Source organism: Chenopodium quinoa, unplaced genomic scaffold (genome assembly GCF_001683475.1).
Source record: "Chenopodium quinoa cultivar QQ74 unplaced genomic scaffold, ASM168347v1, whole genome shotgun sequence".
Classification (NCBI taxonomy): Eukaryota; Viridiplantae; Streptophyta; class Magnoliopsida; order Caryophyllales; family Amaranthaceae; genus Chenopodium; species Chenopodium quinoa.
Genome location: NW_018744239.1, coordinates 11,905,122 through 11,918,055, shown reverse-complemented (window position 1 = coordinate 11,918,055; position 12,934 = coordinate 11,905,122). Strand labels below are relative to the sequence as shown.

General features: G+C 40.8%; 1 protein-coding gene across 7 annotated transcripts; it reads left to right on the top strand.

Annotated features, from left to right (window-relative positions):
• The first annotated feature begins 6,792 nt into the window (after positions 1 to 6,792).
• On the top strand, positions 6,793 to 12,535 carry LOC110694507. 7 transcript variants are annotated; one of them, XR_002505893.1, is made up of 7 exons: positions 6,793 to 7,173; positions 8,334 to 8,451; positions 8,987 to 9,197; positions 9,310 to 9,371; positions 9,470 to 9,552; positions 10,026 to 10,125; positions 12,229 to 12,535. XR_002505893.1 is itself a non-coding variant. In XM_021871694.1 (5 exons), the coding sequence occupies exons 3-5, from the start codon at positions 9,038 to 9,040 to the stop codon at positions 12,347 to 12,349; spliced, it is 381 nt and encodes a 126-aa protein (XP_021727386.1). In that variant the 5' UTR covers positions 6,793 to 7,173; positions 8,334 to 8,451; positions 8,987 to 9,037; the 3' UTR covers positions 12,350 to 12,535. The 7 variants fall into 7 exon arrangements, 2 of the variants coding, with proteins under 2 accessions (XP_021727386.1, XP_021727387.1); XR_002505895.1 differs by having other exon boundaries at positions 9,479 to 9,540; positions 10,026 to 12,535; XR_002505894.1 differs by having other exon boundaries at positions 9,479 to 9,552; positions 10,026 to 12,535.
• The last annotated feature ends 399 nt before the right edge of the window (positions 12,536 to 12,934 follow it).

Here is a 12,934-nt window from a genome sequence, read left to right as displayed (position 1 = left end):
GGGGTATGCTCTTTGGAAACCCTCACGAGATCACAACTCGTCCTCATCGGCGACCTTGGGGTTTAAATGGCTTGTTGCTTTTGCTAAAAGCAATTTCGGTTTTTCTTTTGTTCCTTGCATGTTTGAATAACTAATTCTTTCTCCCTTGTTCATTTTCCTTTGCTTTGCTCGAGGGCGAGCAAAGGCTTAGCGTGGGGGAGTTTGATGAGTGACATTTATGTCACTCTTAGGGGTAGCATTTAGGTCTTTTCCTCTTATTTTTCTTAGTTTTTTCCACCTCATTTATCCTCTTATGGCTTCTTTATGTATTGATGAAAAGTAATGCTTATTTGCGCTTATTTTGATAATCTTTATGCATTATTTTATCATCCCCATGCTCTCGTGAACTTTTGTATCTTCTGCAGGTTCCATGACGGTCCTATGCACGGTGGGAGGCCCCTTGGCCAAGTATGGAAGCCATGGAAAAAGGCAAGAGGAACAAAAGGGAAGGAGAGGAAGCAAGAAAAGGAAGTGCAAGAGGAGGTGTGGCCGAACCTCTGAAAGGTCCGGTCGAACCTAGGTGTGGTCAAACTTTTGAAAAGTTTGACCGAACCTCCTGGGTGCAGTGAAGGCAATGTCAAACCAGTTTTCAGCAATTTTGCAGGAGAGGTCGAACCTCAAAAGTTCGACCAAACAAGGATCAGGGAGGTTCGACCGAACCTACATAGAGTTCGACCGAACCTACCCTGAGTCCGACCGAACCTACCCAAAGTTCGGTCGGACCTTTTCCCGATCTCAGCCAATTTTGTACGGACTATTTAAGGTCCTTTTGAGATCGTTTTTCGGGGGAGAGAAGAAAAAACAGTAGAATAGTTTTCAGCAAAAAAGATACTCTCTCTTAGTTAGCAACTTCATTAAATTAGTTAATTTAGTTTTAGAAACTCTCAAATCTAATCATTGTAGAAGCAAATTTCAAGATTTATCTCAAGAATTTCAGCAATTATCCAACATTTTTGAAGCTTCAATAGTAACTTCTTTCATTTGTCCTTCATTATTTTCTGATTTTATTTTTTGTTTTGTAAGCCACTTGATTTTCTCTCAATCTTGATATATTGTTGTTGCATGTTAGCTTTGTCCATAGATAATCACTTGTTTTTCCAAATCTTAGAATCGCTTATAATCCAAACTTGGAATTTGCATGTACTCACAATGAATTGTGAGTAGTCCTCTTGGCTAGGGGTTGGGTGAAACTCAGCCTATTGGTGATTATGTGAGTTTGGGAGTGATTTTGATGATGGATTGCGACAAAACTTGATTATATGGGATTGCTTGTTAGTTCTTCATGATAGGAGTAATTAACCTAGATTATTGAACTTGATGGCATGAAATGTTTGGTTCGACATGGAAATGTGAGTTGAATGTTTCATTACCTATTGCAATATGATTATGTATCTTTTGTTGCTAAGTTAATGAGGGATCTAAGCTTAGTAATCTGAGTTGTTTTCATATCGTTTGATGTTGATCTTACATGTGGTCTTTGCTATTCCATTACCCTCATTCCTCCCTATTTGCCTAATTGTTATTGGTTGAGTGAATCCCATTCCCCTAGTGTTTTAATCCTTGAATTCAACCTTAGGTTGTAGTTTGTTAGTTAATCACCACTTATACCTTGATTTCGATTTAGCTTGAGCATTAAGATTATTTAGCATTTGATTCCCGTTCTCCGTGGACCGAACCTTTGCTTGCCATTGTACTTGTTTGAGTGAGGTGTTTGTTATAAATGTGTTTGAATGAGCCTAAATTGTGCGACCGATTTAGCGCTCGTCAATGGCCGACTCACCGCCTGGTTTGGGGCAATCACCATAGTGATTTGATTGACCTAGAATTAGTAATACTTAAAAGTATCAAAAATTCTAAGTCAATCAACTCACCTTTGAAAACCAGGCGCCAATCACCTAGGGGCAGGAACAGTCGGTATATAATGCATTCATGAAAACAAGAAGAAAGCTAAATACATTTAGCAAAATTCATGGAAAGAAAAAATTCAAAAACTTCAAAATTTGAACAATACCGGCAAAAACAGCCGGATGATTAAAATAAACAATTGGCCAGATGACCGAATGAAAATGTTAAAATTTGAAATTGTCGATAGACCCCGACCTCTTGGTCGGGTAATGATACAAAGTGGCACGCAGGCCGAAGAAAGATGACATAAAAAATGGGAATTCAAGCAGCTGGAGGAGGACCTGCAGTGTTGGAAGCCGCTTGATTTGGATCATCAACCAGCGGCTGTTCTTTATCGGCATCCACCTCCTTCTACGGCGGCTCCTCATCATCGTCCGCGTCCTGCTTGTCCTCCTTTTCCTAGTCCGACTCCCCAGAAGTAGAGTCAGACGCCTCATCATCCGCCTCCTCCTCGCCGCCTGCCTGCTCCATGATCTTCTTGTTGTATTGATCAGAACAGGCAGCGAATTGGCCCTCCCATTTTTCATAGCCAGTATCAGGGAAGAGGGTCGCCTAGGTCATCTTTATAATGGTGTTGCAGTCGTCCATCATGTCCTGAACAAGGGCCATCTTCTCCTCATCAGCTGTCTCGTTACGTTTTTGGGTAAGGTCAGCCTCTTGATTTTGCAGGTGGTCTTTGAGTTTGTTCACCCGGGTGCAGAGTCCCCCGGCCTCCTTGTCAGCCTCCTTTAGAGGCGCCATCTCCGCCTTGAGGTCCTTTACAGACTTCTCTAGCTCCAAGATCTTCTTCCTGGCCGCCTCTAAGTCCTTCTTAACCTGCAAAGTTGCGGACGCCTAGTAATACAGTATGTAAGTGGTCAGAATCTCGTTTTGAGCTATTTGGAACATGCTTTATCAGAATTAGAGGCGGCCATGGCCTTCGCAGCTTTTACCTCTTTGTTCTTCTCGATGATGGGTTTGCGGAGACCATACACTCGCAGCATAGACTGCAGCCGGCCAAAAACAGTCGTCAGTTACAGGCGACCAAGCAAACGTTTAAATAAAAAGAAAGAAAACTTTTTGACTAAATATACCTCGGCAAGGAGAGGCAGGATGGCCTCAAGGTTAAGGGTGCCAACTCCTTTAACAGATTCCCTATCCTCAGCAAGGATGGTCTTCTGCATGGCCTTGGCCATCTGAACTAGGTCCGGCTCTTGAGGGGCATCTGCAAAGAAGACTGATTAATACGCAGCATAAAAACAGAAAACCAACTGCTTGAAATCAGAGGAGTCGGTAGCTTGATTAAACTTCGAAGATTTGAGCAAGTTATACCTCTCGCCGCCTCATTTTCTCTTGGAGGCCGGCTGCTCCCAAGGGTGGCCGGAGTCCTTGCCCCACTTTAGGGAGTCCTTCCTTGCCTCTCGGCCGTTTGTTTCCTGCCTCTGCCAGGAGTCGATGCATCCCCAGTCGTCTGTTTTTTTCGTTTGGGGTCCGGGTGGGTAGAGGAGGAAGGTCTGACAGTGTCGCTTTACAACAAGTCATTGAATCAAAAACAGGCGAAAAAAAAGAGGAAATTGTGCTAAGGTAAAGTAGCTCACCCTAGGCGCCTGTTTGACAGGAGACTCCTCAGTGGACCGCTTGCCAAGAATGGCTGCGCGGAGTTAGGCGACTACTTTCTTGGCGGCCGAGATTTGTCCATAGATTTATCTGCAAAAGATGAATCAAATGGTTAGATATAAAATTAGTCAAGTCTATTAAGACACAATAAACAAGCGGTCCACTACCTCTCAGCGTCTCCTCGCTAAGGCCGTAGGCGGCTAGGTATTTCCCATCATATAACCATTTACACTTTGGGATGTAATTTTGAGGGATGAACTCCCTTACCCTAGTCTCGGGGTTCGCCTGTATGTAAACTTTGAAGAGCCCTCTGTCGAGGATCTTCTTTTGCTTGTTGAGGAACAAGCGGCAGATCAGATCCGCCTGTTAGGTAAGGTGGATCTCTATTCCACCTGTTGAACTTCTTGTTCTTGACCTTATCAGGGTGGGAGACTATGTAGAAGGTGTTCCTCCAATCCTTCCACTTGTTCTCCTTTCCCATGGTCATCATGTAGCCTTTATAGCTAGACAGCTGGTACCAATCGGTACTGCTTGTTTTTGGGGTCCAACTGAGGTAGTTCATGTGAGCAAAAGCTTCGAAGCTTGGCTCTACCCCGTACATCTCGCAACCGACAACATAGCCCAAGATGTTGAACCATGAGTTTGGGCCAGTTGCCAGAAACCCAGCGGGTGTCCATCGAAAATCCTCTCTACAACCGGATGTAGAAGAAATCTTAAACCAGCTTTAATGGCCGCCTCATAGCAACCAAAACACTCGTCCTTGTAGCTGGACGACTCTGACCAGATTACCGTATCTTCGGCATTCGGCACTGTTAGAATGTAACCATGACCCATTACATGGTCAGCCCTAAAACTCCCAATTTTTTCAGACATGGCCTTGCGCCTGCCTTTAGGAACATGGAAAAAGTAGGGGGTATATATTTCCCTTTGGGTGGCAGCCGGCTCTGCCCATCTCTCCCCTTTTTCAACCTCATGGCTTTCTCTCGTTGTATGTAGCCGAGAGTTCTTCTCCTCCGAGTCACCAGAGTGCTTACTAGAGGTGCTCGGCTCAGAGTCGTCGCTCGAGCTCTCGGGAAAAGCAATCGCCTGCCCGGATAGATCAATGATAGGAGGGTCATTCTTAACCTCCTCCCATGATTCAGCTAAAATAGAATCACTTGGGGTGCTAGGGACGCTTGTCGGCACGTTTGAGATCTCGCTAATGGGCGCGTAGAATGAGGATCCGTCTGAATTTGTTATCCTGGTCGTTCTCTTTGTTCTGACCATGGTGTCCTGCACAGACACATAGACAGTCGAACTCTGGGCAGTTCGCAAAGGGTGGTCCAGCATAGGGCAGGCGGCACTCCTAGTTCTATATTCAGCCGTCCCCGGTGACTGGCTGATCACTAACCTAGGTCGTGTTGGGTGGTTTTGGGCTACCATTTTTGAAAAAAGAAAAAAACAAAGAGAAAGTGCAAAAGGGAATAGGCGGTTACCTTTAAGTAGGGAAGTCTTGAAACCTTTGAAAAACTAAGCAGCTGAAGAAGCAGGCGGTCTGTGAACAGGCGGTTTATAAACAAGCGACAGTCGTCTAAATGGTCAGATCAGGCGTTCAAAGTTCTCGCTTAAAAAGTTTCTATAATGTCCAAATGATTTAGACAACCCCTATATATAGGGGGGAATTTAAAGGGTCCAAAAAAGAAAAAAAAAACGGTAAAAACCATTAGCTAGTCGTGGCGTGAAATCTATCACAGGTGCCACGTGGCATGCCATATAACCCCTGTGAGGGGCAAATGATTAGGGGATTTTTCCCCGCCACGTGGACCACTGAAATCCTACCACGTGTCATCAACGTGGACCAATAAGAGTCCGCCAAGTGTCACCTCGTGAGAGGTCCAAGGTGGACCAATTAGGCTACGACATGTGGCAGACAGATAGCCAACTGAAAAGCTGGCCTCTTAAGGCCCAAAATTCCAGGCAAAGCCCAATCAGCCCTAGGTTTACTGAAACCTAGTATTGGGCACATTTTTCAACACCTTAAAAAAGGGAGATGTTTCCCTCGGAGGAACATCTATTCAAAAATATTCAATTCACATAAACTCTCCATCAGAGAAAGTCAGACATCTGACACCTCAAACTGAGCAATTACACATTGCAGATTCTCTCTTGGAATCCGAGAGAGACCCTTTACTTTCTGCACTTTACTCCTCATACACGTTCTAACTTGATCGTCGGAGGCGGAGCTCCCACCCACCGGAGTCTCCGTTGTTTTGCAGGTACAAGCGTCCAGAAGTCAGTCTTGGAATTGTAACTCTCCCGAAGGACATCAAATAACCCCGAAACAATGATTGTGGGTAAGTAGAACTATTGGAAAGATTGGAGGAACACTTTCTACATTGTCTCCAGCCTTGACACAGTCGGGAACAAAAAAATTCAACAGGTGGAACAAGAATCCACCTTTTTTAACAGGCGGTTCTAAGCTGGCGCCTATTCCCTGTAAAGCAAAAAAGGAGATCCTAGATATAAGGCTCTTCAAAGTAGACATCCAGGCAAACCCCGAGACTGGGGCGAGGGAGTTCATTATGGGACATATCTGGCCGCATGTGGCCTTAGTGAAGAGATGTCGAGAGGTAGTTAATCGCCTATTCAAGTGTCTTGTTAAACTTCATTTATTTTGTGTCAAACTAACTCCTTGATTCATCTTTTGTTGACAAAGCCATGGAAAAGCTCTCGGCCTCAAAGAAAGTTGTTGCCCAGTACCGCTCGGCCATCTTAGGCAAGCGGTCAATTGAAGAGTCGCCTGCTATGCATGCGCCCAAGGTAAACTTTCAACTCAACAAATCTCATTTAGCTTTTCTGCCGCCTTCTTCTTACTTATTGTGGTTATTTAGTAGGGAAACTTAGAAAAGTCTTCCTCCTCCTCCCATCCGGATCCTAAAATTAGGAAATAGACGGCTGGTGACATAATGACCCATGGGAGAGCTAGGAAACATGTGGTCTCAAGGCCAGGGAGCAACCCACCTCCAAAATCTCCAGCCACTAGTAGAAAAAATCAAATAGGCACCCCCCCTTTAGCACCGGTTCTTGAAAACCGGTGCCAAAAGAAATGGGCGGGATTGGAAAATAGGGAGTTGGCACCGGTTCCAACCAAAACCGGTGTCAACTCATTTAATTAGAACCGGTTCAAACCGGTGCCAACCTTAAAAAAAAAAAAAAAACAAAGAAAGCAATAGAGTTGGCACCGGTTTGCCTTAAACCGGTGCCAACTATAGTAATTAGCACCGGTTTGAACCGGTGCCATTTAAAAAAAAAATCCCGGTTTAAGGCGCGTCTTCTTCTTCATTTCCTTGCTCTTTCCTCTTCGTTCTCATCTGATCTACCTCTCTCTCTCCTCCATTGTAGCGTACTCGAATTTCTCCATTGAAGGGGCTTCTGAGCTTTCCTAACACTCCGTCTCTCTCCTTCAATCTCCTTCTTCATAACCGTCACTTTCCCTTTCCTTTCTTCTCTCTTTCGATCTCCTTCTCTTTCTCTCTTTCTACAATATTGGAGGTTAGGGTTTCTAGGTGCGTCTATTTGAATCAATTCGATGTGCGTGCGTCTTCAACAACAACAAATTCGATTCAAATATGAACCAAAAATCAGAAATTCGAGGTTAGGGTTTCTAGTTTATTTAGCTTTGCGTTATATTGTAGAAGTTCTGAGCTTTCTCCACCATTGAAACAACTGCCTTACTTGGCACTCAACCTAATTCCGTCAATTCCTTCCTAAAAAAGTGGCGTCAAATTGCAACCAGTTAAAAGTTTGTGTGTTGCTTTGCTTACTGCAATGTTGGTATCTTTGTTCGTTATCCTTTGCTCAAGTTTTTAGATTTTGATGAATGTGGGATTTCTGAGTTTCTTGATAATTTTTGGAATTTAGTTGATAATTTTTTAATCTGAAATGTATGCTATACTTGATTTTTAAACTATGGTTTTTGCATTGATTGTATGATTTGTATCCTTTGATAATCGTTGTTGCTAATTAATAGGAAAGATGAACTTAAAGTGAGGATTTTAATGGAAGATTGAGGCAGGTTTTCTGGAAAAGATTGACATTGCATTTGACTTCTGAGGTTGATGAATATTGCAAAATTACTGAATGGAGTATTGCTTTGCATCACCTTTGGGTAGGGTTAGTGTTTGATGGTTAAACTCTTGAGTATCCGAGAACGGGTTTTGATACAAGTGTGCCACATTTGATACTGACCTACTATAGAAATTGGCCACTGCCCAGTTAGTTAAGCATTAGGTATTTGGGTTAGACACTTCTTTCTTTAGACTAGGACTTAGTCGAGAATACATTAAGATATATGACACAATATCGATATGAACCTGCCTGCATTGCTGAGTACAACATGGAAAATATTGCGTTTTACTTGGCACTCTTAAGATTTACTAGTCTGACACAATGTTTGTTGGCTATTCACTATTTGTATGGAGCTGATTTACACCTATTGCTTCGTGGTTGTCTATTGATGACGGTTGTTCCCGAGCCTTTCTGTCGCTGATTTACCTTAGTAGTAGATATCTTGTGTACGGAGTTTTCCTCCTAAATCACTATGTATTACAACTGCCTAGTACATCTTTTTATGGTAATTAGGTTGTTTTCATACTTGTCAATGTAATATATAGTCAATATTTTCATCAACAATTATAATTAGGTTAATTTTATGATTTTTTTAAAAAAAAATTTAAAGTAATGCAATTTTTAAAAAAACAATTTTTTTTATCCCACCTGTCAGTTGTTGATCATCTCAAATATATTGATGGCAGAAATATTAAAGATCTGATATGCTTGGTGGTTTTGGGCAATTCTAGAACTGCACAGCATACGGATTTTCCTGACTGTAGAACTTCTATATTTATCTTATGGTAAAGGATACTGGTGAAGGTATGGTAACTGTTCTTTCTAGTTACTTCGTATGTGATTTTTGTTTTTTTTTTCTTTCAATTTGTTGTTTTGGTTTTTGAAAAGTGAGATACATCCAGGATACTAGTAGGAATTCAAAGTGAAATTAGTGAAATACAGGTTTTGCTTCATTAGGAGTCCAATGACTTTTTGGTACTGCCTACTCAACAAATTGTCTTTGTCATTCATGTCCTTACTTCACCTTGCACTGCTATCTAAAGTTGAGTTGCAAATGATGAAAGCTGGCTAGATAAAAGTCTACGTGCCTAAAACATGCCCTTATTTATACAAATTAGAGTTATATGTTGGTCACCACAACCAATAAAGAAAATCAAAGTAAGCTTTTCACAATAATATAAAATTGAATCCGTAAAGGGAATATAATGTCGTTAAGGCGTTAATGTATACAAGAAGTTGCTCAAATTTGTGGACATATACTCTGTATACATTTGCTTAAATCCGTAAAGGGAATCTACACTGCTTTATCTAATTTTTAATTGTGATATTACTGTACTAGGTCATCTTCACAGAGCTTAGTAGGAAAGAGGCATAGCAACAGCTTGATGAGATGAAGTGTGCCCTTATATTGTCGTCTAGCATGAAGTCCAAGGGTGATCATTCATCATATTCCCATGAAAGTTTTGTGCATTCAGATTCTAGGTTGTCAACCTGTGATCCTAGACAACCCTACTCACAATATTCAAGCCCCTCGTTGGGACTTCAAACTGGTATTTTACTTCACTCGACTGTGATTTAATTGACATACCCTATACATTTTTCTTTTCCTCCATTTTCATCATAGTGCCATGATTTATTTTCATGGATTTTGCTCCAATTAAGATTTTGGGACAGGCTCTTGGATTGGGCCTCCTAGACATGCTTCGCTGCTAAACCCTGCCAACGTGAGTTCAAAGACCTGGATCATGCTTAACAAGTCTTTACTCTTATTTTCTCTTTTATGCTCGAGTTGGAAACTAACCTAATTTTTCCTTAATACAAGCAAATAAAGGATATACAGGGGTGGAGCATTCTGTCGCATTAGAGGCAATGCAGCCTCGTCCTTACAACAATGTGAGTAGAGAGGTTCGTGCATGTGTGGGTCTTCTTTTCTTTTATATTTTTCAATACATGGTTTGGCTTTATTTGAGGTGGTTGGGGGTTCCTTTAGTGTTTGGGATAGCGTCTAATATCAGCTCCGTTCTAAATATACATACATCTTTTTAGCTTCCTATAATTGATTTTGTGTTCAGCCTTACCAGTCCATGTTACTGGAAGAACACTTTTATGAAGGATAGGCTTTCCATTGTGGAAACCAACTTTGAAACTTTGGAAACCACTTGCTGGAATATGACCCTCTAACTTGTAAAATATTCTCTCTTGAATTATTTGGGAAAGTCAGGGATTCCTGAATTCTTGCATGTAATTATCATTATGGACCTATGTGATTATGTCAGCCTTTAGGCAACTCAGGCCCTTAGCAGTGAAAAAGGTAGACATGTTATTTTCAGCATTGAACTTGAATTGACTATGTTTCTTATGTATATCTATATTTGCAGTTTTGCGAACCCCATATTCAAGGCCTCAGGGAAGTTACCCTGCTAATGTGCGACATCCTGGATATGCACTATACCATCTTCCTAATTCTTGGGAATCGAGGTATTACTTAATTTTGCAGATCATGGAGACTGATGTGTAAATGTTGTGTGGACAAGTCTTTTTAACTCTTTATTTATGCGCCATTTGATCCTTTTTGTTCTTCCTATTTAGACCTTTTTTGTCTCGCAAAAAGATTTCAAATGGAAAGAACAAAACGGATCCGCTGTAGTATTGTAAATTGTTAGTGACATATCTTGCCTAGTATTAATTGTATAGTCTGAATGTTTGTTACACATTTTGATGTACACATTGTGAACATATACTCATTAACCTAATTTAAATTTGTGGTAAACTTGCCTAATTATCCCAAATCATAGCCTCTTTTAGGGGTGAGCAATACCGGGTACCCGGTCAAAAACTAAGGACTCGGTCCCGGAACCGTTTTTATCCGGGTCCAGAATTTTGGAACTGGTCCCGGAACTGGTCCCGGAACTGGTTAGCACCGGGTCCGAAATTTCAGATCCGGAACTGGAACTGGTGGGAACCGGTTCCAGAACCGGGTACCCGGTATTCATTATTATAAATGAACTCCAGATTTAGCCATTAAGCTTTAAAAAAAAAAATTAAGAAAAGAGTATACCAAACATCCAAACTTTAGAACAAAATGAAAACCTCAAAAATTAAATGAAAATCCAAATAATCTTAATTTTTCCTTACATGCATTATTCGAAATTCATACAAAATCAACCCAAAATACTAATTATATGAGAACTTGTTCATCTTCAAAGCATGGAATGATACTCCGTAACTTGTTAATTCTTCCTCTTAAATCGTTCATCTCAAATCGTTTCATAAAAAATAATAAAAATAAATAAATAAATAAAAACAAATGGGTAGGAAGGTGAGGAAAAATGGATTTTAGAAGTAAGAATTTGAGAAGAAGAAGATATGAGTTTATGATCTACAAAATTGAAAAGAAGAAGTATCATTAGATTATGGACTTGATGTAAAAAGTTGAATACTCATGAATTTGAGTGACGGCTGAAAAAAGAACATGAGTAATTTTAGGGTTAATACTCCTTATAAAGGTTGGAAATAAGAGTAAGTGAGCTAGTGGGCTAGAGATTCTAAAGCCCAATGTTAAATTTATGTTCTAAAAATCCACGAATGCACATGACTATATAACTGGAACCGGGTACCCACTGGGTACCGGGTGCAAATATTCAAGAATTGGAACCGGAATCGGTTATAACCGGGTCCTGATTTTTGGACCCGGAATCGGAACCAGTGGGACCAGATCCAGTTCTGGACCCGGCAGGTCCTAACCGGTTCCAAGTCCAGGACTGGGTACCCACTTTTTTCGCTCACCCCTAGCCTCTTTCAGCAATCTCATCTCACAATGTAAATCAGCTCATTCCCAAAATAACTATGTTTCATAACAATCGTCTGAGTTGTTTAGTTGTCTTTTAATGCGAAACAACTAATAGTAACGGAAACTTGCAGAGACATGAGCAAAATTACAGAAAGCAATAGTGAAAACCCTAGAAAGCTCATTATAGACAAACCAAGTACTTTTAGAAACTTAAAGGATCACTAGGGAAGAAAAGAGTATAATTGTTACTTAATCAAACCAACATTTGCTAATTTGTCGTATAATCTAAACATTGTCTATGCTTCCCTTCCATTTCTCATTAATTTTTGCTACATACGAGAAGCGCTTCCAGAATGTTGGAAGGTAAATATGATATTTGTTTATTTGACCCCCCTTAATTTATCTTTTTTTTCGTGAATCCTTGGTTGATGGGGCTTGCTTTTATTTATTTTTTTATCTTTCTTGGATGTATCTTCATTTGTTTGGAAATGGTTTTGTTTCAATGCTTCATATATAGGTTTAGCCTTGTATTTGATTTCTAGCTGGTTCTTCTGGTTCAGGCTATTGTTTTGGGCTGGATTAGGTTTGTGTTGCTGGCAGGTGCCTGGTCTTGATGGTGCTGGCCTGGTCTGTTGTTGCTGGCCATGTTTCTGTCTAGTGGTGTAGTGTTGTTTTATTTTCTGGTTGTTGGTGCTATTTCTTTTGCTTGCTGCTGGTTCTGCTTGCCTTTGTGTTTTCTGCTTGCTATTGTTGTTGTTATTGGCAACTTGTGTTCCTGTATGTTGTTGCAGTCTTGCTAGCTGCTTGTTGGTCTCTGGTTTGCTGCATGTGAGGCTGCTGGGAGCAGGCTGCTGTTTTTGCTGCTTTTCCTTGCCAGTTGGTGCTGTAATGCTCTGGCAGCTGCTGCGTTGATTTCTGACTATGCAGTCAAGTCTTATTTTGTTTATATTGGTGTTCGGCTGTTTACCTATTTTGCCGGCATATAGTTTTAATATTCTTGCATATTGATGCGACAGAGCTGTTGTTTTCCTATTTTGTTTTGAAAGTTAACAGAAAAAATGAAAATATGTAACTTTATATATATGTTAATGTTTATATATCAATTTAAGTGAAAAAAATGCAAAAAATAAAAATAAAAATATTGAGGTATTTTTGGCACCGGTTTTGACCAGAACTGATGAAAAAGTTTTTAAAATTTTTTTTTTACACTTTTTGCACCGGTTCAAAGTAAGAACCGGTGCCTTAAGTGGGGTTTTTTGCACCGGTTCTTGATTTGAACCGGTGCCAATGGTATTGAAAATAAAAAAATAAAAAAAAAACGCACCATAGTAGTTGGCACCGGTTATCCGGTGCCAAAAGCATGTAGTTAGCACCGGTTAACCGGTGCCAAAGGCTTTAGTTTGCACCGGTTTTGAACCGGTGCCAAATTTTCATGGATTTGGCATCCCTCAAATACCCAACGGTTCAAAACCGGTGCCAAAGGGGGGTTTGAATCGG

Bases quoted from the DNA above. Each gene is read 5' to 3' on its own strand.
- LOC110694507 (XM_021871695.1), top strand. From the start codon at position 9,038: ATGAAGTGTGCCCTTATATTGTCGTCTAGCATGAAGTCCAAGGGTGAT. The intron at 9,198-10,025 runs GTATTTTACTTC...CTATATTTGCAG, and splicing joins CTCGTTGGGACTTCAAACTG to TTTTGCGAACCCCATATTCA. The intron at 10,126-12,228 runs GTATTACTTAAT...ATGTTGTTGCAG, and splicing joins CCTAATTCTTGGGAATCGAG to TCTTGCTAGCTGCTTGTTGG.